General features: G+C 53.6%; 4 protein-coding genes and 2 long non-coding RNA genes across 7 annotated transcripts; 5 read left to right on the top strand and 1 right to left on the bottom strand.

Annotated features, from left to right (window-relative positions):
• Positions 1-3,256: 3,256 nt before the first annotated feature.
• Positions 3,257-8,091, top strand: LOC109520850 (mitogen-activated protein kinase-binding protein 1-like). Its single transcript, XM_019878381.1, has 10 exons — positions 3,257-3,326; positions 3,407-3,435; positions 4,257-4,394; positions 4,484-4,594; positions 4,856-5,102; positions 5,178-5,379; positions 5,595-5,788; positions 5,906-6,361; positions 7,417-7,502; positions 7,584-8,091. Exons 1-10 carry the CDS (start codon positions 3,281-3,283, stop codon positions 7,827-7,829), a joined length of 1,755 nt encoding a protein of 584 aa, XP_019733940.1. The 5' UTR covers positions 3,257-3,280; the 3' UTR covers positions 7,830-8,091.
• LOC109520898 (uncharacterized) lies at positions 6,462-7,241 on the top strand. Its single transcript, XR_002169259.1, has 2 exons — positions 6,462-6,934; positions 7,043-7,241. It is a non-coding gene; the product is annotated as an uncharacterized LOC109520898 (long non-coding RNA).
• On the bottom strand, positions 7,428-18,520 carry LOC109520896 (uncharacterized). The gene is made up of 3 exons (XR_002169258.1): positions 18,225-18,520; positions 17,600-17,604; positions 7,428-7,438 (listed from the first exon to the last, which is right to left on the bottom strand). It is a non-coding gene; the product is annotated as an uncharacterized LOC109520896 (long non-coding RNA).
• On the top strand, positions 8,635-12,277 carry tbpl2 (TATA box binding protein like 2). Of its 2 annotated transcripts, XM_019878401.1 has the most exons (8): positions 8,638-9,022; positions 9,265-9,415; positions 9,762-9,945; positions 10,222-10,309; positions 10,740-10,831; positions 10,924-11,091; positions 11,915-12,009; positions 12,098-12,277. In XM_019878401.1, exons 1-8 carry the CDS (start codon positions 8,843-8,845, stop codon positions 12,172-12,174), a joined length of 1,035 nt encoding a protein of 344 aa, XP_019733960.1. In that variant the 5' UTR covers positions 8,638-8,842; the 3' UTR covers positions 12,175-12,277. The 2 variants fall into 2 exon arrangements, with proteins under 2 accessions (XP_019733968.1, XP_019733960.1); XM_019878409.1 differs by lacking the exon at positions 10,924-11,091 and having other exon boundaries at positions 8,635-9,022.
• Positions 12,805-18,170, top strand: atg14 (autophagy related 14). The gene is made up of 12 exons (XM_019878393.1): positions 12,805-13,238; positions 14,036-14,098; positions 14,177-14,219; positions 14,295-14,376; positions 14,661-14,898; positions 15,536-15,765; positions 15,908-16,025; positions 16,112-16,202; positions 16,334-16,419; positions 16,501-16,675; positions 17,244-18,083; positions 18,115-18,170. The coding sequence occupies exons 1-11, from the start codon at positions 12,976-12,978 to the stop codon at positions 17,364-17,366; spliced, it is 1,512 nt and encodes a 503-aa protein (XP_019733952.1). The 5' UTR covers positions 12,805-12,975; the 3' UTR covers positions 17,367-18,083; positions 18,115-18,170.
• A 1,972-nt stretch (positions 18,521-20,492) lies between the features above and the next one.
• Positions 20,493-25,645, top strand: LOC109520891 (cerebellin-1-like). The gene is made up of 12 exons (XM_019878454.1): positions 20,493-20,595; positions 20,685-20,735; positions 20,806-20,916; positions 21,734-21,835; positions 22,150-22,194; positions 22,258-22,320; positions 23,200-23,262; positions 24,232-24,294; positions 24,393-24,458; positions 24,639-24,701; positions 24,893-25,021; positions 25,113-25,645. Exons 4-12 carry the CDS (start codon positions 21,757-21,759, stop codon positions 25,403-25,405), a joined length of 864 nt encoding a protein of 287 aa, XP_019734013.1. The 5' UTR covers positions 20,493-20,595; positions 20,685-20,735; positions 20,806-20,916; positions 21,734-21,756; the 3' UTR covers positions 25,406-25,645.
• The last annotated feature ends 139 nt before the right edge of the window (positions 25,646-25,784 follow it).

The raw sequence follows: 25,784 nt of genomic DNA, 5'->3' as shown, positions 1-25,784 counted from the left end.
GGTGCCCGCAGGCGTCTCAGGCCACGTGCTTGTGCGTGACGGAGGAGCTGATCTTCTGCGGCTGCTCGGACGGCGCCGTGCGCGCCTTCAGCCCGCACACGCTGCACTTCCTCTGCACGCTGCCGCGCCCGCACTTCCTGGGCGCTGACATCGCCACCATGACGGATGCCAGGCAAGAAGGATAATATTTTCACACCGTCATTCATAAGGTGTAGCGAAAGCGATTATATTGATACCGCATGTACAAATACCAACGACTACTTTTTTTTTTTTTTTTAAGTGGAACCAAACCCACAAACGATGATAGCGACACTTCTTGCATTTCAAATGGTTGGCGACTCCTCTCAAATTTCCCACGACAATTCATTTTCCGTTCAAACCGATGATCTCCTGAGTGTGTTTGTGGCTAACGTGCGGCCATGTCTTGCAACCCCTCGGCAAGATTGTACAAGTTGACTTCGGCCAGGGGGTGTCTGAACGTTTTCTTCTGAGGGGCCGCACGCAGAAAAAAATGGAATGGACGGACTTTTTGAAACGCGCTGAAATCGGTCAAGAAAGCGATTCGAGATAGTTTGTATCCTCCTTTGCTTTCCGTTGAGGCTGTTACGGCAAATAGTTGGGGTGGGCAGTTTTTGGGGTGGGCAACAGCCCTTTTCTCAAGCAGGATAGCTCCGGCGCCGCGCTGAACGGCAGCCAAATCTCCACATTCAGAACTCAAAAAAAAGAAGCAGCTGTCGTCATGTGACCGTTTGTCAAACAGTTACTTGAGGATCGTTCGTGCGATGTCTTCATCCAGCACAAAGCGGACAAAACGATTTTTTGCCTCGAAAATGGAATGCTCTTTTTTTCACGACGGTGTTTTCAACTGAACCAAAATGCTTTGTTTGTATCTCGGAATATCGAGAAACGTTCGACAGTATTTAAACGAATGTCTCGGTTGTAAAGGCACCTCGTCCCTTCTCACTCTGCCCACCTTCACCGTTTTTTTAACTCACCGTGCAGGCCATGTCAAATGTCATTTTATAATAGCTATTTGTGTGTGCCTGTGTGTGAGATTGTCACGTCACCGTGCAGGCCATGTCAAATGTCATTTTATAATAGCTTTTTGTGTGTGCCTGTGTGTGAGATTTGTCACGTCACGGGCCGCAAATGGCCACCGGGCCGTCGTTTGGACACCACTGACTTCGGCCTTCCTTCGGCTCCGTCACGAAGACTCGCTTGAAATTTTGCGGGGACTGCACTTGACTTTCCAGATGTCGGCCACAGCCATGTCTAACTTGCTCCAAACTCTGCCCTCAGTCGTCTGTTCTGCGTGCGCCCTGACGCCCGTTACCCCGACACGGTGGCGCTGACCTACGACCCGAGCAGCGGTTGGCTGTCGTGCGTCTACAGCGATCACAGCGTGTACGTGTGGGACGCGGGCGACCTCCGAGACCCGCGCCGGGTGGGCAAGCTCTGGGGGGGGGGGGGGGGGGGGGGGGGGGGGCTTCGGCAGGCTGCCGGACGATGAGACCCTCACATCTCCTCCGCAGGTGTTCCCCGAAGACGGACGAGACGCGGGGAAGATGCCGCTCCCTTCGGGCTGCTTCCTGTCGTGCTCGTCGGATAATACCATCCGTGTGTGGAACGTCGACGCTCGCCGCTTTCCCAGCAACATCCTCAGCCACGTATGTGCACACTCGCGGCCCCTTCCGTTGCCCACCCGCAACCCCGAGGATAGACACAGCACGGGACACCTCGCTAACGCTGGCCTCTGACCCCCCCAGGATCTTCACAAGGTCATTTACGTGGAGGACAACCCGTCTGGCCTCCTGGACGCGGCCAGCATCTCGCTGGCCGCATCCAGCGGCGAGAAGGCGGCGCAAAGCGCCCCCGACGCTCTGCCGGCCGACCAGAGCCGCGCGGGCATCCGCTCGCTGACGGTCAGTCCCGACGGGCGGCACCTGGCCTCGGGGGACCGCGTGGGCGTCCTCAGGTTGGTGGCCACGCTGGGTGGGGGGGCGGCGCGGGGGCTGACGCCTCGTCGATGGTGATGCATGCGCGCCTGTTTCAGGGTGCACGACGTGCGAACCATGGAGGAGATCGTCAACGTTCAAGCTCATGACGGCGAAATTCTTTCCCTCGACTTCTCCCAAAGCGACACGGGTGAGACGTCACAATAGCGACGACGGCAAAACATTTTCACGTGACCTCGCGCGCGTATGTGCACGTCAGGTGTGCAGTTTCTGGCCACCGCCAGTCGCGATCGCCTGATCCACGTGCTGGATGCGGCCTGCGACTATCGTTTGGTCCAGACGCTGGACGAGCACTCGTCTTCCATCACCGCGGTCAGATTCGCAGGTCAGTGAACTCCGAGCCCTCGTCCCGTCGCGGCCGTCCCCGTGACATCATCGCCTCTTTTCCGTCCCCCAGCCAATGAGGGCAAAGTGCGGCTCATCAGCTGCGGCGCCGACAAGAGCGTCTACTTCCGCACGGGCCAGCAGGTGACGTCACGCCCCCCGAACGCCGCGGCGATGACCTCACGTCGCGTGACCTTGCCGGTCTTTGTCTCAGACGGACGGCGACGTGGCGTTCACGCGAACGCATCACGTGGTGAGGAAGAGCACGCTGTACGACATGGACGTGGAGCCCACCAGGAAGTACGCCGCCATCGGTTGCCAGGACCGCAGCATCAGGTGACTCCGCCTCTCCCGGCTCGCGCTCGGCGATGAAGATGACGCCGAGGATGACGGCGATGCTCGCGCAGGATCTTCAACATCAGCAACAGCAAGCAGAAGAAAATCTACAAAGGGTCTCAGGGAGAAGATGGAACGCTCATCAAGGTGAGAAGGCAACGGCGACGGGAGCTCAACATCATCAACATCATCATCATCATCATCTTCGTGTTCATCTCGTTGGTGCTCAGGTGCAGATCGACCCCTCAGGTCTCTACATCGCCACTTCCTGTTCGGACAAGAGCATCAACATCTTTGATTTCTACTCTGGCGAGTGCGTGGCCACCATGTTTGGACACTCGGGTTAGTCGGGGGAGGTGTGTGCGCGCGCATCTGTGCGTGCGCGCGCGTGCGTTTGACCCTCCGTCGTTCTCTCTGTCCGTCAGAGGTGGTCACCGGCCTCAAATTCAGCAGCGACTGCACTCGCCTCATCAGCGTGTCAGGTGACAGGTACGACTCGAACGCCAGCTGGCGCGCTCGGGCTTCGGCCACGCGGACTGACCCCCCCGCGCCCGCGCGTGCGTGCAGCTGCATCTGGGGCGGCGGGGGCCCCTCGCGTCGTCGCCATGTCGTCGGACAGCGACAAGGAGGAGGAGGAAGAGGAGGAGGGTGCGTGTTGTTACAGTAACAGTATCAAGCTTGCTCACCAATATAATGCCGCGTCTGTGTTTTGTTTTGTTTTGTTTTCCCCTCAGCTGAGGCATCACGTGACAGCAAGATGGTGAGTTGACTTTTCAGCATCGCTGTTTTTACAGATTTTCTGATTTGGGGGGCTCTTGGTGTCCAGGCACTATGTTGACGTGAGCTAAGAAGTTTCATCGTGACAAAAAGTGTACTCTTGCGCCCCCGTGTGCCGTATTGATGTTGAGAAATGACTGAAGTGAGTAGAGGAGTTTCTTTTGGACAAAATCAGTGCTTTGCCATCACGTTGTGGTATCATGGTGTTGAGGAATTATGTCCAAGTGAGTTGAGGAGTTTTCTTTTGAAACAAAATCGTGCTTTGTCATCAGCTTCCGGCATCCCTGTGACAAGGAACTATGTTGAAGTGAGTCAAGGAGTTTCATTTGGACGAAAAGAGTCCTTTGCTGCCATTTTGTGGCATCTTGTCCTCAAGGAACTGTTGTAGTCATCAGCTTCCGGCATCCCTGTGACAAGGAACTATGTATAAGTGAGTTACGGAGTTTCATTTGGCCAAAAAGAATGCTTTGCTGCCATTTTGTGGCATATTGGTGTCAAGAAACGAAGTGAGTGGAGGAGCTTTATTTCGACAAAAACAGTCCTATTCTGCCACTTTGTGGCATGAGTGGGCAATTGTAAGCCTTTTGGGTGGATGTCAGTTCCTCAGGGACTTTCACGGTTCGCGGTGGAGCTCGGGTGTGTTGAATTTTGAGTGGTTTGAATACGGCTGTCATGTAACAAAATGGTGGAAAATGTGAATCTGCAAATAGTTTCCAGTCTACAATGTAAATCAAAGCTAAATAAGTCGTTAGCGCCGTTTGCTAGCATGTTAGCCCTTTTTCTTTTTTTTTCCCCCCTCCTCAGGCCCCACCAGACGGGCGACTGCCTCGCCGCCGCTGGGCCCGGAACTCGTGCGGTGGCGACACCAGCGACGTTGCCATGGTGACATCCATGTTGGACCTGAGACAGCTGGACTTGTACTGCTCCAATGGCGGGTTGCCGGTAAGCGTCTGGTGTCGTTCCCAGCTCCCGTTCCAAAATGCCAGGTTGTGCCCTAATCTTTGTTTCACGGCGCCCCCTGCCTGATGAAGACACGCCCACTTGACGACGGCCCCTCATCATGCGGCCCCCGGGGCATCTGGATCTCGGGGGCGGGGCTTCACAGGGCCGATCAGCAGCTGGGAAGTCGCCTCAGTCTCCAGGTGAGTGATTGACATACCGTCCGTAGCCAGATAAAGGGAGAGTAGATGCCGCGTGTGCGCCATATTGGATGTGGCAATGTCCTGGCGCGGAGGACGTACCGGCTCACTGGAACCTCCACTTGGGACGAGTATCTCTTGAGACGTACTGCAGCAACGGGTCGACTACTCGCCGCGACATCTTGGCTGCGCTTACGTCGCATGTCTGCGTGTCACGTTTCTTTGAGCTCGCGCCTTCCTGACGTGAGAGCACCAACCCAACAGGTGGAGCACACGGAGGCGCTGGCCGATCCCAGGCCAGACTTCACCTCGCTGTCCAATCCGATCGTGGAGAGGGAGCCGCCGGTGCTGTTTCCTGACCAATGGGAGGACAGAGTGAGCCCGAGCGGCGACTTTGAGGTGAAGGCCGCCAGTCCTCCAAGCGGACAGGACGACAAACCCAGTCCGGACAGCGGTTGCTCTCTCAGATTCAACTCCAGGACCTCCAGTCCTGACAGGACGGCGGCCAAAAGTGAGACGTCGGGCATTGACAATCGATAGTTCCTTGCCACCGGGATGCTGAAATGCAAAACAAAAAAACCAACAGATGGCCTCAGTGACGACGCTGACTCCCTGGACGAGGACGAGGACACCGGCCCGGTCCCGCAGACTCCGGACCAGGAGGCCTTCCTCAAGAAACACTTTGCCACGCTGGGCGACGTCGCAGAGGGACCCAGCAGAACCGCTGGCAGCTCCAGCGAGAGCCTCAGCATGTCATCCAGGTTCCTCTGCCAGAGCTCTCCCGCCAGGTACCGCTTGCCCCGCACCGGCAGAACCTCGCGTAGGATACGTCTCCTCATGTCGTTCATTTTCGTGGCTTGTACGAGTTCTGCGCCTCATCTCTTCATTGCCCTGTCTTCTTTTTTGGTTTCACTCCTCATCGTCTTCCTGTCATTGTGTTCCTCTTCATGTCCTGATTCTGTCCCTTATTTCTTCTCCCCTTTTTTCTGGTTCTGCCCCGCAGCCGAAGCGTCCCGAAATCAGACGGGACGGAAACCACGTCCTACCCGGCGGTCCCCGAGGTTCGGGAACGGGACCCGAGCGCGACACGGACTTCCAACCAAACAGGAAGTTGTCGGCCAGAAGAGGAGGAGGAACAGGACGTCGCGACTTCCACAGAAAGGGAGTCGGCCCATCGGCGGATCGGCGGTGGCACGGGTAGCGTATTCACTCGCAATTCAGGAGTTTTGTTTGGTCAAAAGTTGTGCTCTGATGGAACGTGCAAACCACCTCATCGGCGCGGTTTGACGCGTGTTTTTGTTTTCTTCTCGGCAGACGGCGTGATCCTTCAGCGTCCCACCTCCCTCCCCTCGGCCCCCCGACGCACCGCGGCCGCAGCCCAGCCACATCACAACCTCGGGTCCGCCGGCCCCGGGTCTCCCCAGCGGGCGATTGCCGCCGCGACGCCGCCCCGGAAGAGCTCGCCCCCCTCGGCGGGCCCTCCGCGCTCCTACATGAGTCCGACCGCCAGCTCCGCCGCCAAAATGTCTCGCTCCGCCTCGCTGGGCGACGCCCTCAACCGAGTGGGACTGACGGCGGGGGCGGCGTCCGGCGCTTGCCGATCCCCCGCCGCCGCCGTGTCTTCTTTTACCTCGCCGGGTTGCCAAGGTAACCAGGCCACCCCGCTGCCCCGCCGCCTCCTGCCGCCTGACAAACCTTGCGTCGCATCCACGGAGAGCGCCCCACCCTCCGGGCCCCCGCCGCCCGCTCCCGAGCCGCAGGACGACGCAGGTTTGGACTCTTCTCTTCCTCATGCCTTCATCCTGTCATCTTTCCGTCTGGGCTCGCCTTCATCATCCCTCCTCTTCCTGTCTGTCACCAGCCGGTGAGATGCTGTCCCCCCTTCACCCCTTTTATCTGTCCACACCACAGACATACGCTCCCTCCATTCGCTGAGCCGCTTATGCCAAAAGCACACGTAGACAAACGGTCAGTGGCACTCACAGTCCCGCCTCGGGACAGTCGAAGAGTGCCAAAAAGTTTCCAACTTTCCGCTAGCGTGACAGCGGAGCAAGACCTCCATTCGCTTGCACAGTTCGTTTCACCTTTAGCTTCCAACGTTTGATTCCCAAGTTAGCTTCACCATTAGCTTCAATGTGAAGTTCCAAGGTTAGTTTCCAACATTTATCTCGAATGTTAGCCCTAAGGAAGATCACTGTTTGATTCAATTAGTTAGCTTCATCATTATTTTCTATCATGAGAAGGTGTAATTAGCTTCCAAAGTTACCTCCAAAATTACAGTTAAAACTGTTAGCTTCCCAAGTTAGCTTCAATATTGGCTTTCAACGTCAACTTCCAATTTAGGTGCCGATGTTACTTCCCAGAGTTAGTTAGCTTCCAAAGTTACCTCCAAAATTACAGTTAAAACCGTTAGCTTCCCAAGTTAGCTTTCAACGTCAACTTCCAACTTAGGTGCCGATGTTACTTCCCAGAGTTAGTGTCTAACATTGTCTCAAACATCGACTTCCAACGTTGGTCGCCTTTGTCTGCGTGTTGGAGCCGAACTCGAGTCTTCCATCCCGCTGCCGTTCCCTGTCAATCTGGTTGGCTATCGGCTGTCGCGACTCCTCCGCAAACACGGAGCAGTTCATTTGATCGCAAAGAAAGAGCACAAAAATATGCCGAGCGCGATGATTTGCTGGGATTTGTAGCAAATAATCTCAAGAGACTTGGCCAATTCTGAATAGGTGGGGGTTGACAGTGTGCCTGTGGTCTGCCCCGCCCTCCCCTCACGACATGTCACATGATCTGCCCGAGTTGTCCATTTGACACGTTTCTCGCCGCAGACCCGCCGACCAGGATTGATTCCTGCCGAGCGCTGACCACTCAGATGCTGAGCTGCTTCAAGCGAACCACCCACCTCTACAGGAAGGTACTCTCCCCTCCCGCAACTTCCCGCCCCACCACGCCCTCACGTCTGCTCCAACATGGCTGCCTCTTTTGCCCCCTGCAGGTGAGCAGCGCTTGTTCGGAGGACGGCGACCCCGAGGATAGGCAAATGGCCGCTCTCCTGTCTGAAGCCCTCCAGGCCATGAGGGCGGAGCTCCAGTCGCTGCCGTTGGGACCAGGCGGCGGCGGCGACGGCGGGACCCTTGCGGGGACGGCGGACCAGGAAAGGACGGCGGCTCTCCTGGAGGAGTACTCCATGCTGCTTCTGCAAGCCGTTCACAGGAAGCTGGGACCCCTCCCACCCTCCTAGGACCACCACCATCACCCCCCCCCCTTTTTTTTTTTCCTCACCATTTTCAACATCACTTCCTGTTTATGGGAGAGACTTCCTGTTGACTGTGTAGAGACGACTGCACTTTGAACAAAACTTTGACCGTTAACAATCACTTCCTGTTCTCTGGAACCGTTGAAACCAAATGGATGACTGACAGACATCTGACCCCAGAGAACAAGGTGCACAAGTCACATGACTTCTTTGGCTTTTTAAAATGTTCTTAAATAAATGTTTTCAACAAAGTCTCCTGTTCTTAGTGTGGATCCCAGCACACGAGTGCGCCTTTCTCCTTATCCGCCACGTTGTTTCGAGGTAGAAGACTGTCAGTTGTTAGCCTGGACGCTCACCTGTTAGCATGGCACCTTGTTTTGGGGGTTTCCAGGCAGAAGCCAAATTAGCGTGCATGTCAGCATGTCGCCCCACAAGTGACATCGGTAGTCATTTATAGACTAATGGAGAGAGAAAATTCCTATATAGTCAGTCTCACAGTCAGTTCCGTTGCCCAAACAAGTTTTGGGGGTTTCCAGGCAGAAGCCAAATTAGCGTGGATGTTAGCACGTTAGCATGTCGCCCCACAAGTGACATCGGTAGTTATCCATTTGTTCATTTATAGACTCATGGAGAGAGAAAATTCATATATAGTCAGTCTCACAGTCAGTTCTGTTGTCCAAACAAATTGTTGAGATTCAGTCATTCAGTTGGCTTGCACTGTCGTGAATACAGAGTGTTAGGATTAGTTTAGTCAATCACTGAGATTCAGTCATTCAGTTGGCTTGCACTGTCGTGTGGACAGACACAGTGTTAGGATTAGTTGAGTCAATCACATATGCACGGAGTGAAGCGACGTGACAAGCTTTCGTCTCTACAAACCTCAATACTGCTCACTGTGCAGGATGGGTCCTGAAAGAGCGATATTGAATGAAACGTCAAGAAATGAGCCATTGGCTAACACGTGAGCGACAACCTGTCATTGGTTCACTTTGCCCATCATGACCTGCAAGATGTGGGTGTGGGTGTTCATCATGATCGGATTGGATGCAGCTGGGCCCGTGAGCAACTCAGGAAAGTCCTGCTCAGTCCTTGGCAAGTCTTGGATGGCGGCACGTGCTTCCCGAGTCATAATGGACGAATCGGCGCTGGAGCGTTACTTCGATGACTCCATCGCAAATGTGAGTGACTGACCGGCCGTCGGGGCCCGTCTCCAATCGTCCTTTGCGATACCGTGCTTCAATTATGCCGCGTTTCTCTTGTGGTACAGGACAGTCACTGAGTGCACGTCTCAGGGTGAAGTAAATATTGTTAGCTCATTGAATGTAGCGTACCACTTTGAGTTAAATTGAATTGTAATGAATAAGAGTTGGCCCAGCGGCAATGATTCAGTGTTAAGTGCCGGTGTTTTTTTGCCGGGCAGGACTCGGGCTTCCTGAACGGGGATGATGCGGACCTCCCGAGCACGCCCGACCCACTCCCGCGCTCCCCGAAGCCGAGCGGCGAGCTGGCCGACGACCTGGACCTCAGCTTTCTGCCTGACGAGTTGAGCGCCAACGCGTGTGATGCGGAAGGTAGCGGCCGCCTCCACTACTGTGCTGCATCCGTCGCCTCCTGGATCCTACTCCTGGCACTACTCTTTTGGCCAATCAATCACGATTAAAATATTTGACTTAATCGGGTAGATAGATTTAAAACCGCTTTTCCAAAATTGACCTCACTGAGGTGGGAGCACAAATTCAAAATGGTGAGGCCAAACATGCAAGACGCACATCTGACAAGAGCGGGATTACTTGAGGCAATTGGAATCTTTGGCTTTGAAGCTCGCTAGAATGTGAAGGAGCAGAACCGAGGACTCCTTAAGTCTCGATAGCTGAAATGTCAAGTAAGAGTCTCTTAGTCGATTACTTTTGAATGCAGGGAGTGGCAGCGGTGGGGGCGTTGCCCTGGCATCCCACCATGAAGCTGAAGCTGAAGACCGACCATCTTCATCCTCCTCGCACTTGGCCAATGACAGCGCCATCTTCTGCCCCATGACCCCCATGACGCCAATGACCCCCATGACCCCCATGACGGAGAGGTCAGGGATCGTCCCGCAGCTGCAGTAGGTCCAGGTGCCATATTCTTGGATGCCTTGTCGGCTCCCCTGTGTCAGTGTTGCGCAAGAGCGCAGATGGTGCGTCCGTGCAGCGGAGGAACAGTGTCTCGACAGTGAACCTATTCCATTCTTTTGCCGTCCATGTTCTTTTTCCTGCTCAAGTCCCGGTTACTGCGCAAGTTCTTGCTCCTCTTCAGTGTTCAGGAGGTCCAATTTTGATGCTCATGTTCCTGCCGCACTTGGCCACCCTGCGCATGCTGTCTCTGGTGTATGTGTGCGCAGGAACATCGTCTCCACGGTAAACCTGGGTTGTCCTCTGGACCTCAAGTTCATCGCCCTTCAAGCCAGAAATGCCGAGTACAACCCCAAGGTGGCTAGCCCAAGACAACCTCACTAGTTGAAGGCATGTTTAGCGCAGCACATTTAGCATGAGCGTTTTGAGCGACAACGGGTTTAGCTTGGGATGTTGAACATTAGCGTGCCTGGCCCAAAACATTCAGCATTTAGCATGTTTATTTCAGCGTACTTAGCATTCGCGTATTTAACTTGTTTGGCTCGGCATGTTCGGTTCACCATCAAGAGTTTATCATTATTAGCTTAGCGTCTGACGCATGAGCATTTTTAGCTCAGCATGTTGAGGTTAATGTTTATCTCTGACTCGTCTGAATTTAGAATGGTACGCTTGGCTGATTTAGTTGACGCATGTTTATCTTATGAGTGGAGTTGAGTAGCATGTTGTGCTCAGCATGTTTAGCTCAAACAACTTTTGCCTTATCGGTGGCGCGTTTTGGTGTTTGCAGCGCTTCGCCGCCGTCATCATGAGGATCCGCGAGCCCAGAACCACGGCGCTGATCTTCAGTTCTGGGAAGATGGTCTGCACCGGGGCCAAGAGGTCGGTACCATCAGGCGGTTCGGCCCGTCCCGGCCCGTCCCATTCCGCTCCGGTCCTGCTTCTTAACGGCAGTCTTGTGTGAGCATGCGCAGCGAGGAGCAGTCCCGACTGGCGGCCAGGAAGTACGCCCGCGTGGTACAAAAGTTGGGCTTCCCCGCTCGCTTCTTGGACTTCAAGATCCAGAACATGGTGGCCAGCTGCGACGTCTGCTTCCCCATCCGGCTGGAGGGCCTGGTCCTGACCCACCAGCAGTTCAGCAGGTCGCAGCTTTGACGCGCTCGCTCTCTGCGCAACGTCATTGCACATCCTGCAACTGTGGATCCTCTTGTTCCTGCTCAGTCTTGTTCCTGTTCTTGGTCCGGCTCAAGTTCTCCCTCCTGTTCCCACGCACCACTTTATTCCTGCAACTTATTCCTTAAGAGTCATTTTCCTGGTCCTGCTAGCGCTCTTTACTTATGTTACTGCTTGCTTATACTGTACTTCTTACACACAGGTTCTCGATCTTGTTTCCGGCTCAAGTTCTCAATCTCATTACTGTGCTCAATTTTTTTTTTTCATCTTGGTGTACATGTTCTTGTCCCTGTTCAGGTTCTCAGTTATGTGACTGTGCATGTTCTTGATCAAGTATTTGATACTGGACGAGTTGTTGTTACTGTTCTCGTTTCTTGCTCATGTTCTCGACACTGTTCTGCTTCTGTTCATGTAAATGTTTCTTCTAAAGCTTTCGGTGAAGTCCTCAGGTCTGCGACTGCAAATCTCGTTTCAGCTGAAGTTCTCGATCACATCACTGCACACGTTCTGGATCTTGTATTCACCCCACTTATGTTCTTGTTCCTGCGCAATTTCTTTTCATTGTTTTCAATCTTGTTACTGTTGTTGCCCATGTTCCCAATCTTGCCACTGGTGGATGTTCTTGATCCTGTTGGTGTTCCTGCTGTTGTCTATCCTGTTCTTGCTCAAATTTCAAATTTTGTTACCACTAATCTTGTTTCGGATGGAGTTCTCAATCATATTTATGGCGCATGATCTTAATCCTGGTAGTGTCGTGTTAATTGACGGGCTAACTGAGCTGTTCCTGTGCAGTTACGAGCCCGAGTTGTTTCCGGGTCTGATCTACCGGATGGTGAAACCTCGGATCGTTCTGCTCATCTTCGTGTCAGGCAAAGTCGTCCTGACTGGTAGGTGCCGGTCGGGTGGCCTCCAGCTCTCCATCAATCAACCGCTCGATCGATCGATGGGCTGCCACTCAGTCTGCTTCCATTGCAGGTGCCAAAGAGCGCGGCGAAATCTACGAAGCATTCGAGAACATCTACCCCATCTTGAGAGGCTTCCGCAAGCAGTGACGTCTCTTCTTGCTCATTTATAATTATTTGTGCTCTTTTATGTTGTTGATGGCACTTTGTTTTAGACGTTCACCATCAGAACACAAAAGTAGAAAAAAAATAAACAATCTTGATGTGAACAAACTCGAGTTAAAATGTTTTTTGTTTTTGTTCCCATGGTTTTCGTGTTAAAATCAATGCGCCTCAATACATGTTGAACAGCAAAACTGAGAATCAGCCATCAAAACAAGGAGAAGAGACGGTCACTTTCCCGGCTTCTTGCTCCAACGTGCTCCGCAATCAAATCGGTCACCTTCAAGTGCCAGAGGTAACCGAAACAGATTTTGGATAATGGATTGGGTCAATTCTTGAAAAGCGGTTCAAAAACGGATTCTGAATTTGAATCATATCACATAATTCATTCTTGGTTTCAGTTCATGGTTAATAATTGTAATGCTGCAGTTCCCAACATTTTTAACCCAAACAATTCTTCGCAAATACCCTGATAAACACCTGAACATGTTTTGGTCACGTGAGGAAAACAAACCTGCTCGTGCGTTGCCATAGTTGACCTTCAGCTGAAGCCCCGCCCGTCTTTACACGTCACGACATAAACAAAACAACCCGGAAGCGTGGCGCCCATCGCCTTCGCCGTGTTTGCTGGTCTCGCGCGGACGCACACTGGAAAACAACGTCTGACGTCACCATGAGCGCCTCGCGAGTGTTGACGTCGTCGACTAGTTATGTTGTTAGGTGATATTTCAGAAAAAAATACACGCAGGCGCGCACGCAAAACGAATTAGCTGTTTATCCCGCGCCGGCATGACGTCCTCAGCGGGGCTGCCGCTGCTCGCAGCCGACCGAGCAGCCTCGCGCCCCGCGGGCAGGCCGCCGCCCGCGCCTCCTCGCCCGCATCAGGCCGCGCCGGCCGCCGGCGTCATGGTCGAGTCCGTAGATGACGCGGAGGGTCTTTTTGTGGCGGTGGAGCGGTGCCCGCTGTGCAGCACGTCGCGCCGGAGGCTGACGTGTGCCCGTTGCGTGCGGGCCGGAGACTTCGTGTACTTGGACGGCAGAAACGCGGAGAGGTGAGAGCGACGCGGAACCGCGCGGACGTCTTTGTCCATATCCGATTGACCACCGCGTATTACGCCCGTCAACTGATGATGTCAGATGTTTGACGCGACGTCATCAGAAACAGAAGCTCCCACTTTACATCGGCGTCACTGACACCCTCCAAAACGACACAGATGCTCGGAAAACATGCAAATAATAATCATAATAATACGGGGCACCTCACGTAGACCCGCGGGACCCGTCTCAACATAGCATTCGCAAAACATGACCCGTAACAGGGAACGGCTGCTTTCTTTTCTTGAGGATGACCGCGCGCTTAACTTTCCTTTGCCGAGTGTTCATTTGAAGTCGAAACGCGAGACGTTGTTCGCGTCCCGGTCGCTGTTTTAGCCGAGTTGGTCGCGTTAGCGTCGAGGCTAATTCGAGCTCTGCTAGCAGTTAGCCGAGTGCAGTCGATGACTTCCTGCTAAAGTAACACTAAAGCCTTCATTTCCCCCCAGAAATGCGACTTAACTAAATCATAGCACGTCAAATTCGACTTTAAAGTCAAACTTTGGTTTTGGCAGGTTTTAAATCTTTTTTTTTTCAACCCTTCACCTCGACGTTCTCGGACCATGCTCAAAGGGTGGGCACTTTTTGTTGACTATTATTTTTTTCGTTCGCTGTTACTTCATTTTAAATCCGGTGTAGTAAACGAATTATACAAAACCAATTTAAAAGTGTTCCGTCATGAAGTTCGGATTGGATGGGATGACATTTGAAATGAGTCCCGATCGTTCAGTCTTTGTGTGTTGTGTCCACGCCGCAGGTGCGCGGACAAGATGGCAAGGCTCAAGACTCTGAAAGAGGAGAAGGAACAACTGCAGCACAGGTGAGAGTTTGTGCGAGTTGATCTCGACGCCTTTGGTCTGTGGTCACATACCCGCCTCCTCCTCCTCCTCCTCCTCAGGGTAATCCGCGCCATGCACAGGAAGCTGCGGACCGACGAGATGGTGAGTTTGACGAGTTGCCTTTTGCGACGTGTTTGACAGCCCTCAAGTCTTTTGTCAATGCGTTTGTGTCCACAGAAGTGGAAAATCATGTGGTGCCACGTGAAGATGGAGCAGATAAACCAGGCGCTGACCTGCGCGCACCAAGAAGTCAAGAGCGGTGAGCGGACGGACGCCTCGTGTGATCTTTTGCCAGCGTAGCGTATTGATCTTGCGTCGCCTCCGGACATCGGTCGGGGACATTGAGGCCTTTTCTCATCCAAGAAGTTTGACTCGCTGCCATTGTAAATATCTGAGACTAAAATCTGAGCAGTCCAAATAACGTAGATGTCATCTCCAACGGGAGCTGCCGCTACCTCCAATCAGGTTGCGCTTATCTGGAATACACAAGCGGATAGCCGCCACTGAATTCGTCTGAGAAAACCTCCCGCACATGATTGGCAGACAAGGAGCTGCTGCTGCACTCCCAGGACGAACGCCAGCGCCTCCAGCGCCGCGCCAACCGCCACCGGCAGAAGCAAGAGAAGATCGAGCGGCACAACCGCCGTCTGGGCGAGCTGCTGGAGCGACGCGAGCAGGAGCTGCGCGGGCGACTGGCGCAGCTGGCGGCCACGCGGCGCGATCACGTTGCCGAGTTGATGGCGCACATCTTCCCCACGCGGGAAGAGAAGAGCTGCAGCAGGTGAGCGACGGCGGCGGCCATCTTGTGCGTGTGTGCGAGCCTGCTAGCGGAACCGTTAGCCTCCTAACGTGCCGATGAATCGCTTGCTGGATGTTTATTGAGGTGTTTTTTTCCCCCAATTTCAGAGTTCGCTTTGCCATCGAAAAATCGAGATCGGTCATGCGCGAGGTCTCCGGTTTTGCACCGATTAGCGTGCTAACGTTGTGGGTGGGGCCCGACCGAGTCATCGGTTCTTGGGTTTTTAAGGAATGAATGAATTGTGTTTTTTGTTTGTTCATTTTGGGGAGGAGGGCGGGGGCAAATATTGGCCTTAGCGTTGACATCCAAAAATCTCAATCAGTCAGGCACGAGGTCTCAGATTTTGCACTGCGACACAAATGCCCCAAAGAGTGATTCCAAAGCTTTACTGAGACAAGGCACATACGGTTCTCTCCAAAAGCCACACATACACACGAGACGAGTGTATGTGAGTGCATTGCAAATCAAATCTCTCGATGAAGATGGCAGCAAAGCTCTACTTTTGTCCACTTTCAACTCACTTCAACGTAGGATGTGAGCAAAGCATCACGTTAGTCTGAATGGATCGCCTCAACTTCCGTCAACATAGTTGTAGCTAACACAACCCTCCCCCCCCCAGAGACCCCGCCGATGTGGTCTCCGAGTGCGACGCGACGCTGACGTCCAGCACGGTGAGCGAGCTGGCGGAGGCGCGCCGGACCACCTACCTGTCGGGCCGCTGGATTTGGGACGACCAGAACGGGGAGACCAGCGTCAGCATCACGGGGCCCGCCGTCACCCTGCCCAGCAACGGAGACTGCTCGGCCTACTACAGCTGGGCGGACGAGAAGAGCAGCAAGCACGGCCCGGGTCGGTGTCACCTTCACGTATACGCTTGCGTCAACTCCCGCGTCCGAGCCGCTTCTCCCATCGTGGCGCTTCCGCTCCGCGGTTCGCGTTGTTTTGCGCCGCCTGTTTTAAGTCTCGTCGAACGCCTCCGTGTCCCTTTTAGAACTGGACCACATCAACCCGGCCCACACCATCAGCGCCGCTCTGTGCTACGCCACGCAGCTGCTCACCGTCTTGTCGCACATCCTGGATGTCGGCCTCCCCAAGAAGCTGTGCAACAGGTGCTGGCCGGCGTGCCCGCAGGAAGACCGGCGCACCCGACCGCCGCCTCGTGGTTTATTTTTGATTTTTTTTTTTGCTCCTCCAGTGAGTTCTGCGGCGACAGCCTGAGTCGCTTCCGCTTCACGCGCGCGCTCAGCAAGCTCAACGCCAACACGCTGCACCTGTGCTTCTCACAGGTAAGCGCCCCAACTACTCGGTCACGGAACGCGGCCGCTGGGCCGTGTGTTTTGGCAGACAATCAATCAGTCATGCTTTTTTTTTTTTGCGGGGGTGTAATTGTAAAACCCACCCGTCCGTGTGTGCTCAGCACGTGGACTGCGACAAGCTCCACCCGCACCACACGCTGCGCAACATCATGTTCCTGGTCTCGGCCGCCAACCCCAACCTGGGCAGGTGAGGTGGCGACGTCGCAGTTGCCCCGGCAACCCGTGTGGCGCGACCCAGCGCTGACCGACCGTGCCGCCTCTGCTTCAGGACGGGTCCGTTCGAGGTGAGCGCCGACCTGGAGGAGTCGATGGAGTTCGTGGAGCCCGAGGCCTCGGGAGCCGCCGAGGAGAGCGGCGACGAGGCGGTCACCGACGACGAGACCGACCTCGGCACCGACTGGGAGACCGTCCCCAGTCCGCGATTCTGCGACATCCCCTCGCAGGTACCGCGCACTTTCCGCTCCCGCCTGTCTTTGCGACCGGAGAGGAAAATGCGCAAAATGATGCCCTTGCGCTACCGGTCCACTAGGGGGAGCTCGGACTCCGTTCAATGCAATGCAATGCGGCGACCGTTCGCCAGTATTTCCAACAACACTTTGACGTAACCCTCAGTTACATCAAGGGAGCCAAAAAGAGGTCATTTGGATGATGACGCCATTTTTTCCAATGAATCAGACGATTCATTTTGTCACTTATTTGAGTTTTGTACCGTTGCTCAGTACGGATGCTGTAAAAGAAAGTGGCAGTTCGACGTAAAATCGCAATAATACAATCGAGATTGCAAGATACAACAAAAAAAGATTTTTTTGGGGGGGGGGGTTGCCCAATCACCCAGCCGCTGTACCGCAATTCAAATGCAGCTGAACCGCGCTGAACAAATGTGCCGGATTAGAAAAAAAAAATTGTGTGTGTAGGGGGGGAACCTCAAGGCACTGCAATTTATTTCGTTACTCCCGCCTTGTAACACGGGAACGTGGTCAAATCTGAAATCTGCCGTTGTCCCGCCCGCAGCCGATGGATCTCTCCCAGAGCGCGCTGCAGGTGTCCCAGCCGTCCGTCATCACGGGAGGGATGATCTCATCCGCGGCGGCCTCCGTCACGTCCTGGTTCCGAGCGTACACGGGTCAGCGCTGAGCTTGCCACTTGGACGAGGGGGGCAACGCCGCACGGGGGGCGCCACCTCCTGCTTCCCCCCAACACACCCCCCACCCTTTTTGTGTGTGTGTGTGTGTGTGTGTGTGTGTGTGTGTGAGAGAGGACACTGGTTACCACGGCGACAACGGACACTGTTTACATAGCTCTTCTGATTGACACTCGCCTTTTTACCCAAATCGCAATCTGACAAACGGTGGGTGGGACACACTGACACCTCCTCGGCCCTTTTCTACTGGACGGGTTCGACCCCGAAACAGCCTGCTTTGCCGCGACACTTTTTCGAGACCGTGCGGGTGCCAATCCTTGTGGTTGCCACCTGCTTTCTTTTTTTTTTTTTTTTTTTTTTTTTTTATTATAAGAACCGTTTCCAACCTGCTACTCAAACGCAGGCCGAAGCGGGGGCCCGTGGTGTCACTGTCATCCGGTGGGGCGACAGCTGTGGCCATTTCTTTGAGTGATGCGGCAAAGGACTCCTCCGCACTTTCCTTTCAAATGTGCTCGTATGGGGAGGGCCCAAGACGCTTCGTGTCAAAAAGCTTCACGTCACCTCATGGCCGAAAAATACTACGGCCAATCTTCACGACGATTTAAGCGGATGTTGCTCATGATGTTGTTTGTTATTTTCCTCAAAAATTTGAAGTGAAAATACTCAAAAGTTGAGATTACGGGATAGGTGAGTATCGATAACAAGTAGAGGTATCGGGTTGGTACCTACTTTACTTTTAAGGTATCGGGTCTTACTGGAGGCCGCCGATACCGCCTTCCAATTTAAGGCAAGAAAAAGAAAAAAAATGTGCAAAAGAGGAAAGTTCTCCTCGGCGGCAGTTGGCGCTATACGGCGAAACTTTGACACATAGGCTAAGCATCATTGGCATCCGAACGAAAGCTTTTTTGTTTTCCTACTGTCCTTAAATAAAAATGTTGTTTCTCGAAAGTACTCCAGGTATCAGTGAGTACCCAAAGAGTGAAAAGTTGCACTGGAAGCGGTCCAAAAAGGAGCGCTAAGGCTCCATGTAGCAGTGCACTCTTTGCCCCGGCCGGTACAACAGCACTTGTCGAGCGACCGTCTTCTCACGAGCACGTCCATCCTAGCTACAGCGCGACTCTTCGGTTCTAAGTGCGTTCCCCAAAGGTTGTCATCACTTGGTGTTTATAAACCAATCTTGGTTGCTGTCGAATACCGGGATCCTATTGGAGTCATGTTGGCAAAGATTTCTTGACCCATTGAAGCCGGAAAGAATGATGGTACAACCTGAAAATCTGCAGTTGTCTTTGTCACGCGTTGACCGAGTCCAACAGACATGAGTGAGCCGTGTCCTGCTCGCTGCTTCGGGTCCAGAACCGATCCGGAGTGTCATTGCGGGGCTAAGAAGATCCGACGACGCCCGGTCCCGGTGGTGTCGGAGGGGAAAGTCACCGGAATTTGTTCGGCTGCCCTTTGACCATTGTCTAGGAATCGGTGTCGGGTTGCACCATAATAGTGCTGAAAATGAAGTCATAGCGGAGCCGTTATACTGGACTTTGATAGGATAGAGGAAGTCGACTAATGGTGTCGTACTGTATGGTAATAGCATCGTACAGTACTTGAGTGATATCGTCAGAGGTCATTTATTCAGTGTAGTCTTTAGGCCAGCGGCAGTATAGCGCTAGTTTGCGTGTCGTGGTGGCGACGGTAAAGTGGAAGCGAGTTGATTAGCAGATTAGCATTTCAGTTATGCTCGGTATGTGCGGGAGCTGGAACAGAAGCCTCGTGGGTCACAGGATCTGTAATCTGCACACAAGCATCACTTTCACGCACACTCACGCGACTCCAGTGCATTGTGGGACGTGCGGACGCCATCGGACCCCACGACACCATACAACCGGGATCGCTACGCGTGCGTGCCAAAGTGTTTTGCATGTGTGTCAGGCGGGTGCCTGTCTGAATGCTCGCGATGAAGTTTTCCGCAGTTGCTGCGGTTGCGCTTCTGCTGATCGGTCCGTCGGAGGTCTTTGGTCTGCTTCCCGCCCGGGACCGGGATCGCTCGTTCAGAACGCAGACCGTGACGCAAGACTCGGCTGCCCCCCTGGACCTGCCCGTGATCTGGACCGAGCTGCTGGGGTTGAGGCAACTGGTGCTCAGTCTACAGGCGGCGGTGGTGGACCAGCGGCAGACCCTCAGGACCTCCGAGAGCCGCCTGCGGGACGGACAGGAGGCGGAGGAGAAGCGGAGACAACAGCTGGACGCCATGCAGATTCAGATGGACGCGGACAGGACGCTGGTCCTCGGTCTCCAGGCGGCTGCGGCGGATCAGCGGAATGCCCTCCGGGCGACAGAGGACCGCCTTCGGGAGAGCGAGGAGGCGACAGAAAAGCAGAGACAGCTTCTGGACACGCTCCAAGTCCAGGTGGAGGCGGTCAAGAATATGGTGAGCGAAATCAACGCTGACCTTAAGAGGAGGGAGGAGCACAGGCAAGGTCAGTACACTTCAACTACTTCCGTGTCCGCCTAGACCACGCGAGTCCAGTTATTCCATATAAGTCCACCAAGCCCATGTACCCCGAACTCCAATTCGACTCTGTGAGGTGGATCAAAATTCCCGTTCGACCCTGTGAGTCCAAGCAGGGCTGTTTCTATACTCCCTGGGGGACCCCAAGCAAGATCCGCCAGAGACCGCTGCCCCTGCACCCCCCCAAAAAACAAAAGAGAAAAAACAAGCCTTCTTACAGGCGCACTCATCTGGAAGAGTCCGGATCCTAAAGCGTCAACACAGTTTCAACAAGGGCTTCAAATCGTGTCACTGATATTGACCAATATCAGCTGTCTTTCGGTGACCCCTCGCCGGCGAGAGCTAATAAGGGGCCCTACGTCGAGTTGTCATTGGCTCGGGCCAATCAAACCCGTTGTGGCATCTCACGATTCAGGTGAGGTCATTGAAGGTAACAAACGTGTATTTGTTGTGCTACTCAAGGGGAAGTGTCGAGGCTCCAGTCCAGACTGAATGCCAGTGAAAGTTCTGTGGAGAACGTCAAGAGGAAGACATCAGGTGAGTCGAATCATCCCTTTGACTGGACCTCCACGAATGGGTGGCCAACCACAATGACCTCCGCTGACTGGTTGCTAACCACGACAAACGCTATCCAGCCCTGGCCGGCGAGCTCCCCTTCCTGAGGACGAGGCTGAGGGCCAGCGAGAGCGCCTTGGAGCAGCTCAAAAGGAAGAGCTCAGGTTATGTTTCCGAATTTCCGAGATCGAGGCGGGGCCGGTCAGAGCCAGCCTCGCAAATCACATGACATCCATCATTGGTGTGCGCACAGTTCTAGCGTCTCGACTTTGCCTGGTGGAAAATGTGAGGAAGAGGAGCTCAGGTGCAAGGCTCTTCCTCTTTCTCGTCACTGTTTCAACGGGAGCTCGGGCTCAGTTTTCTCGTCTTTGCAGTGGAGGACGCTGAAGTGCAAGGCCATCACAACTCCAGCCGGGGTCACACGACGGCTTTGGTCGCAGACAGGGATGGTCAACGGCGGGAGGCGGAGTCCCGCGTGGACACAGGTGGGATTCGTGGTTCGAATTGACGAGCTTTGTCCAGTTGCACAATGTTAGTCTCCTTACACCATGTCAGTCGAGTTAAACGGCGTGAGTCCACCTCGACCACGTCGGTCCATTGAGACCATTTAGACGAGGGGTCTCCCAAGTCCGATCCTTGGGGCCCTCCATGCCATCTGTTTAGTTTGTTTCCTTGGTCCAACATGGCTGACTCCAATGATCAGCTCATCGGCAAGCTTTGCACCAGCCTGTCAACGATCCCTCGTTTGAAGCAGTTGTATTTGGAGCAAGAGAAACGGGTTGGAATGGGGCTACCGAGGACCCCCGACTTCAACAGCGTCAGTCTCCGTAGACCACATAAGTATTGAGAGCATGAAAGTCTGAAGTCTTGATGAAGAGATCCACTTCCTGTTTTTCAGATTCATGAATTGACGAGCTTTGTCCAGTTGCACAATGTTAGTCTCCTTACACCATGTCAGTCGAGTTAAACGGCGTGAGTCCACCTCGACCACGTCGGTCCATTCGGACCACTTAGACGAGGGGTCTTCCAAGTCCGATCCCTGGGGCCCTCCACGCCACCCGTTTAGTTTGTTTCCTTGGTCCAACATGGCTGACTCCAATGATCAGCTCATCGGCAAGCTTTGCACCAGCCTGTCAACGATCCCTCGTTTGAAGCAGTTGTGTTTGGAGCAAGGGAAACGGGTTGGAATGGGGCTACCGAGGACCCCCTGACTTCAACAGCGTCAGTCTACGTAGACCACATAAATATTGAGAGCATGAAAGTCTGAAGTCTTGATGAAGAGATCCACTTCCTGTTTTTCAGATTCATCGCGTATATCCCAAAACATGAGCGCCCTCCATACTCGACTACTGCACCTGGAGGGCAAAGTGATGTCAAGTGAACAACACCTACAGGACATCAAAGGTAACTATGCATTGGCGGTCCTCCTGCAGGTTTGACTTCTGGAGGTCTGGACTCCATAGACCCAGACTTTGGCACTCTAGATTCTGGAGGTTTTGGCCGTGGAGGTCTGAGGTCAAGAGAATCGAAACTTGCAGAGTCAGAACGACTCTGCAAGTTTAGATTCCACAAGACTATAAGTTGATGTTTCTACACCGCCTTGATTATTGACGGCTAGACTTGGTTTGTTCAGGTGTCTTGACGCCGGCTCTCTCTGAACTCCGGAGGGCTTTATTCCGGGGGTTCGGACTCTGCTTTAATGTGTTGTTTGCTTTCAGCTGCTGTGGTGAACGCGCCGAATGACACGCAGACGCAAAGTGAAAGTAAGCACACAATCACTCTGTATGCATGTTTGTGTTTGTAACGGAGATGGTTCTGGTCTGCAGGGTTGAAGGCGCGACTTAGTGTGCTGGAAAACCTTGTGGAGGATCTGTGGACCGACAAGTCAGGTGAGGTTCGACAGAGGCTCTGGAAAGAAAACCCCAGTCAGCTGTCCGGATGGTCTACAAGGCCTACAACTTTTGACTCGAGAGGCCTACACTCAGGAGATCGTGATTCTGGAGGCCTCAAAGTTTGGAGACTAGAAACTCAAACATACCGTAAGCGGTTCCGGTCAGGTTTTCCATGTTGACGTGCAGTCAAATCAGGTCACCTTTCCAACGCAACAACGCCGCAGCCACACTTACATGCTAGCAGCACGCTCATATGCTATCTAATAGCCGATTGGATACAATGCGCCACTTCAAGGTCTTGAGGGCAGCGTGCGGATGGCCGAGGCTCATTTGGAGAAGCCGAAGGTTCTCGGCGCAGATCGGTCTTTGTCTTATTTTTCGGCGCCACATGAGCATGCTTGTCATGTCATAGAAGGGAAGGTCACAGAAGCCCAGGATATGAAATCAGAGTCGAGTTCAATCTCAGGAATGATCAGTCATCCAATTCTTGACGCCGTTCCTGAAAATTGCTTCGCGGATAGGTTTCTTCGGGTTTCATAGAAAGAGGTAGAGTTTTGGGTTATCAACTCAGCAGTGGAAGTTGACAGCGTCTTTCTCATGCTAGCCGATGGAAGCGTGTAAAAACTAAAGAGTACTGGTCCTAGTACAGACCCCTGTGGCACACCATGTTACATTCAATGGCCACTGAGTCTTTGTTGTCACTATCAGGCTGGTCTCATGGAACTCCCGTTATGTTATCATGCCACTCTCATCACCCTCACGTGACCGGAGTGGTTATTCTCTCACTCTTGTTCTCATGTCACAAGCATTTGTCATGTCCCGATGACGTTGTCCTTCCAATTTGACCGCATCGCGCCGTTGATGTTTTGTGTGCAGCGTCGGAGGTCCGACTCAACGTTAGTGAGGGACTTCTGGAAGAACTCAAGACGGAATGCGCAGGTGTGCGTCTGCGGTTGAGGGCCCGAGTGTTTTTGCACGCAAGCGTAACGCCGGCATGTCGCTGACATTAGGCGAGTTGTCGACGGTCACGGGAAGACTGAAGCTCGCGGAGGGTCAAGTGGCGGATCTGCGGATGAAGAGCTCAGGTGATGAGAATAAGAGAATGACGTCATCGTCATCGTCATCCTCATCACGACTGTCGTAACATCCTTCAGCTCAGACGACACGACTTGCCGACACGGAGTCTCGACTGTTGCGTGACACTGCAGGTACTCGCCGGCCGCTCTCACGTTCTCGTACGCTTTTCGCGTCACTTCAGGTCAGTCTCTCAAGTTCTCATGTGTTCATATCACCCTGGTGTTCCCCTCCCGCCGGTGTTGTTCTCATGCGAGGTCATGTCACTCTCATGTCGTGTTTTCATGATTTCATTCTCAAATCACTGGAATGCATTTCTCACGGTGCAACAATCTCCTCGCGGCCTTCTCATGCTGTCGCCACGTGACTGTGTTGTGACGTTGACATGCCGCGTGTGTTTGTGTGCGCAGCGTTGGTGGACCGACTGAACGTCAGTGAGAGACTTGCGGAAGAACTCAAGACTGAATGTGCAGGTTTTTTGCGTGTGTGTGAGAACACGAGAGCGTGCACGCGTGCTTCTGATGAGTGTCGCTCTGACGTCTTTCAGCTCAGAAAAACCAACTGACCAAGATGGAGTCGCAAGCGACGCACAACAATGCAGGTGCTCTCATGTGACGCGTTCTCACGACACTATCGTGCGTTCATGTTTCCTGCGTTGTAACGCGACCGCCCCGTATTGTCGACGATCGCGTGCGCAGAGTTGGCAGTCCGGCTGAACGTCAGTGAGAAACTCGTGGACGAACTCAAGACTGAATGCGCAGGCGAGTGCGTCTGCACGAGAGCACGACAATGTTCACACGTCCTCGTCACTTTTGTTGTCGTGACCTTCTTCAGCTCGGGCGACGCGACTCGACGACGCCGAGTCACGACTGGCCGGCAGCATCCGCAACGCCGCAGGTAACGTCGCTGGCGCTCGCGCCTCGGTGCCGTTCTCATCTTCTCCTCTGGTCACGTGGCTGTGTTGTTGTGCGGCGGTGTTGACGTCGTGCGCGCAGCCTTGGAACTCCGGCTGAACGTCAGCGAAAAACTTCTGCTTGCGCTCAAGACCGAATGTACTCAAGGTACTTTTGCTCTCACGGTATCCTCACCTGCTCATTTTGCTCTCAAGAAACGTTGACTGTCTCAAGCCTCTCATTTTGCTCTCGTGTCACTCGGTTTGCATTCAAGATACTCACGTTCTCATGTCACACTCATTTTGTTCACGTGTGTGTCTCGTGTTCTCATGTCACTTGTTCTGTCAGAGCTGCTGCGGAAGTTAAACGCGAGCGAGCCGAAGATGAGCGACTTGAAGGTGACGACTGAAGGTAAGGCAACCACAGTGTTTTTCGTGTGTGCGTGCTTGCGTTTCTCTCATTGTTGACATTTTCCCTCCACAGAGTTGATGTTGCGCTTGCATGTTTTGGAGCAGCGTAGCACGCAGACATCATCAGGTCGTGGAGTTGTGCGCTCGGTTGGTCTCCGGTGGCGATGATGTCCTTAACGATGTCGTTCTTAGGTGAGACCAAGGTGGCCTTCGCCGCTGCGCTCACAGACTCGGGATCCGTGGGACCCTTCGACCGGGAGACCACTCTGATCTTCTCCAAGGTTTTCACCAACGTCGGCCGAGCTTATGACGAGAACTCGGGTGAGCTTTGATGACTCGCCATCCTCATGATGATGATGGATGATAACAATGACAACGATGTCACAGAAGATCGGTCTGCCATTTTGGCCAGGTGTGTTCACGGCCCCCGTGGGCGGAGTTTACGTGTTCAGCTTCACGGCGGCCGACTTCCTGAAAGGCTACATGGGCGTCACCCTGTACCGCAACCAGCAGCCGATCGTCTCCAGCCTTGACCTCAACGACCATGGCGGCTACGCGTCGGCCACCAACGGCGCGCTTATCCCACTAGAGGCGGGAGACCGCGTGCGCCTCAGTCTGCCCGCCAGCTACAGACTATACGACGACACGCGGAGCTTTAGCGTCTTTAGCGGATTCCTGCTTTTCCCCCTGAAGGCCGACCAATAAACTATCTTCTTCTGCTCGGAAACAACTTGATGTGCTAAGGCCCATGCTAACATAAGTGATAACGTCTGGAAACAACAACGTGACAAGCTAACATACTCTGCTAATATGCTAGCTAGCATCCATGTGAACATGTTAGCTAGGATCTGCGTTTAATGTCAAAGACAGTCTTCCCCTCTGGAACAATGTGACACAATGCTAGCGTGGTGACATCCATGCGAACAATAGAAAACCTGTTTGAAAGAACCATGGGCCTCATTCACTAAGAAATGCATTAAAAAAATTCGCTCGTTGAGCGTCTTATGAAAAATCACCGCACGGCAATGTTCTTCTCACCGCCGTACAGACGTTAGTAAATCCGATTTACTATGACATCCATGCG

Source organism: Hippocampus comes, unplaced genomic scaffold (assembly GCF_001891065.2).
Source record: "Hippocampus comes isolate QL1 unplaced genomic scaffold, H_comes_QL1_v1.1 scaffold295, whole genome shotgun sequence".
In the NCBI taxonomy this organism is placed as follows: domain Eukaryota; kingdom Metazoa; phylum Chordata; class Actinopteri; order Syngnathiformes; family Syngnathidae; genus Hippocampus; species Hippocampus comes.
The sequence above is the reverse complement of the archived record's forward strand: the minus strand, read 5'-3'. Positions and strand labels throughout refer to the sequence as shown.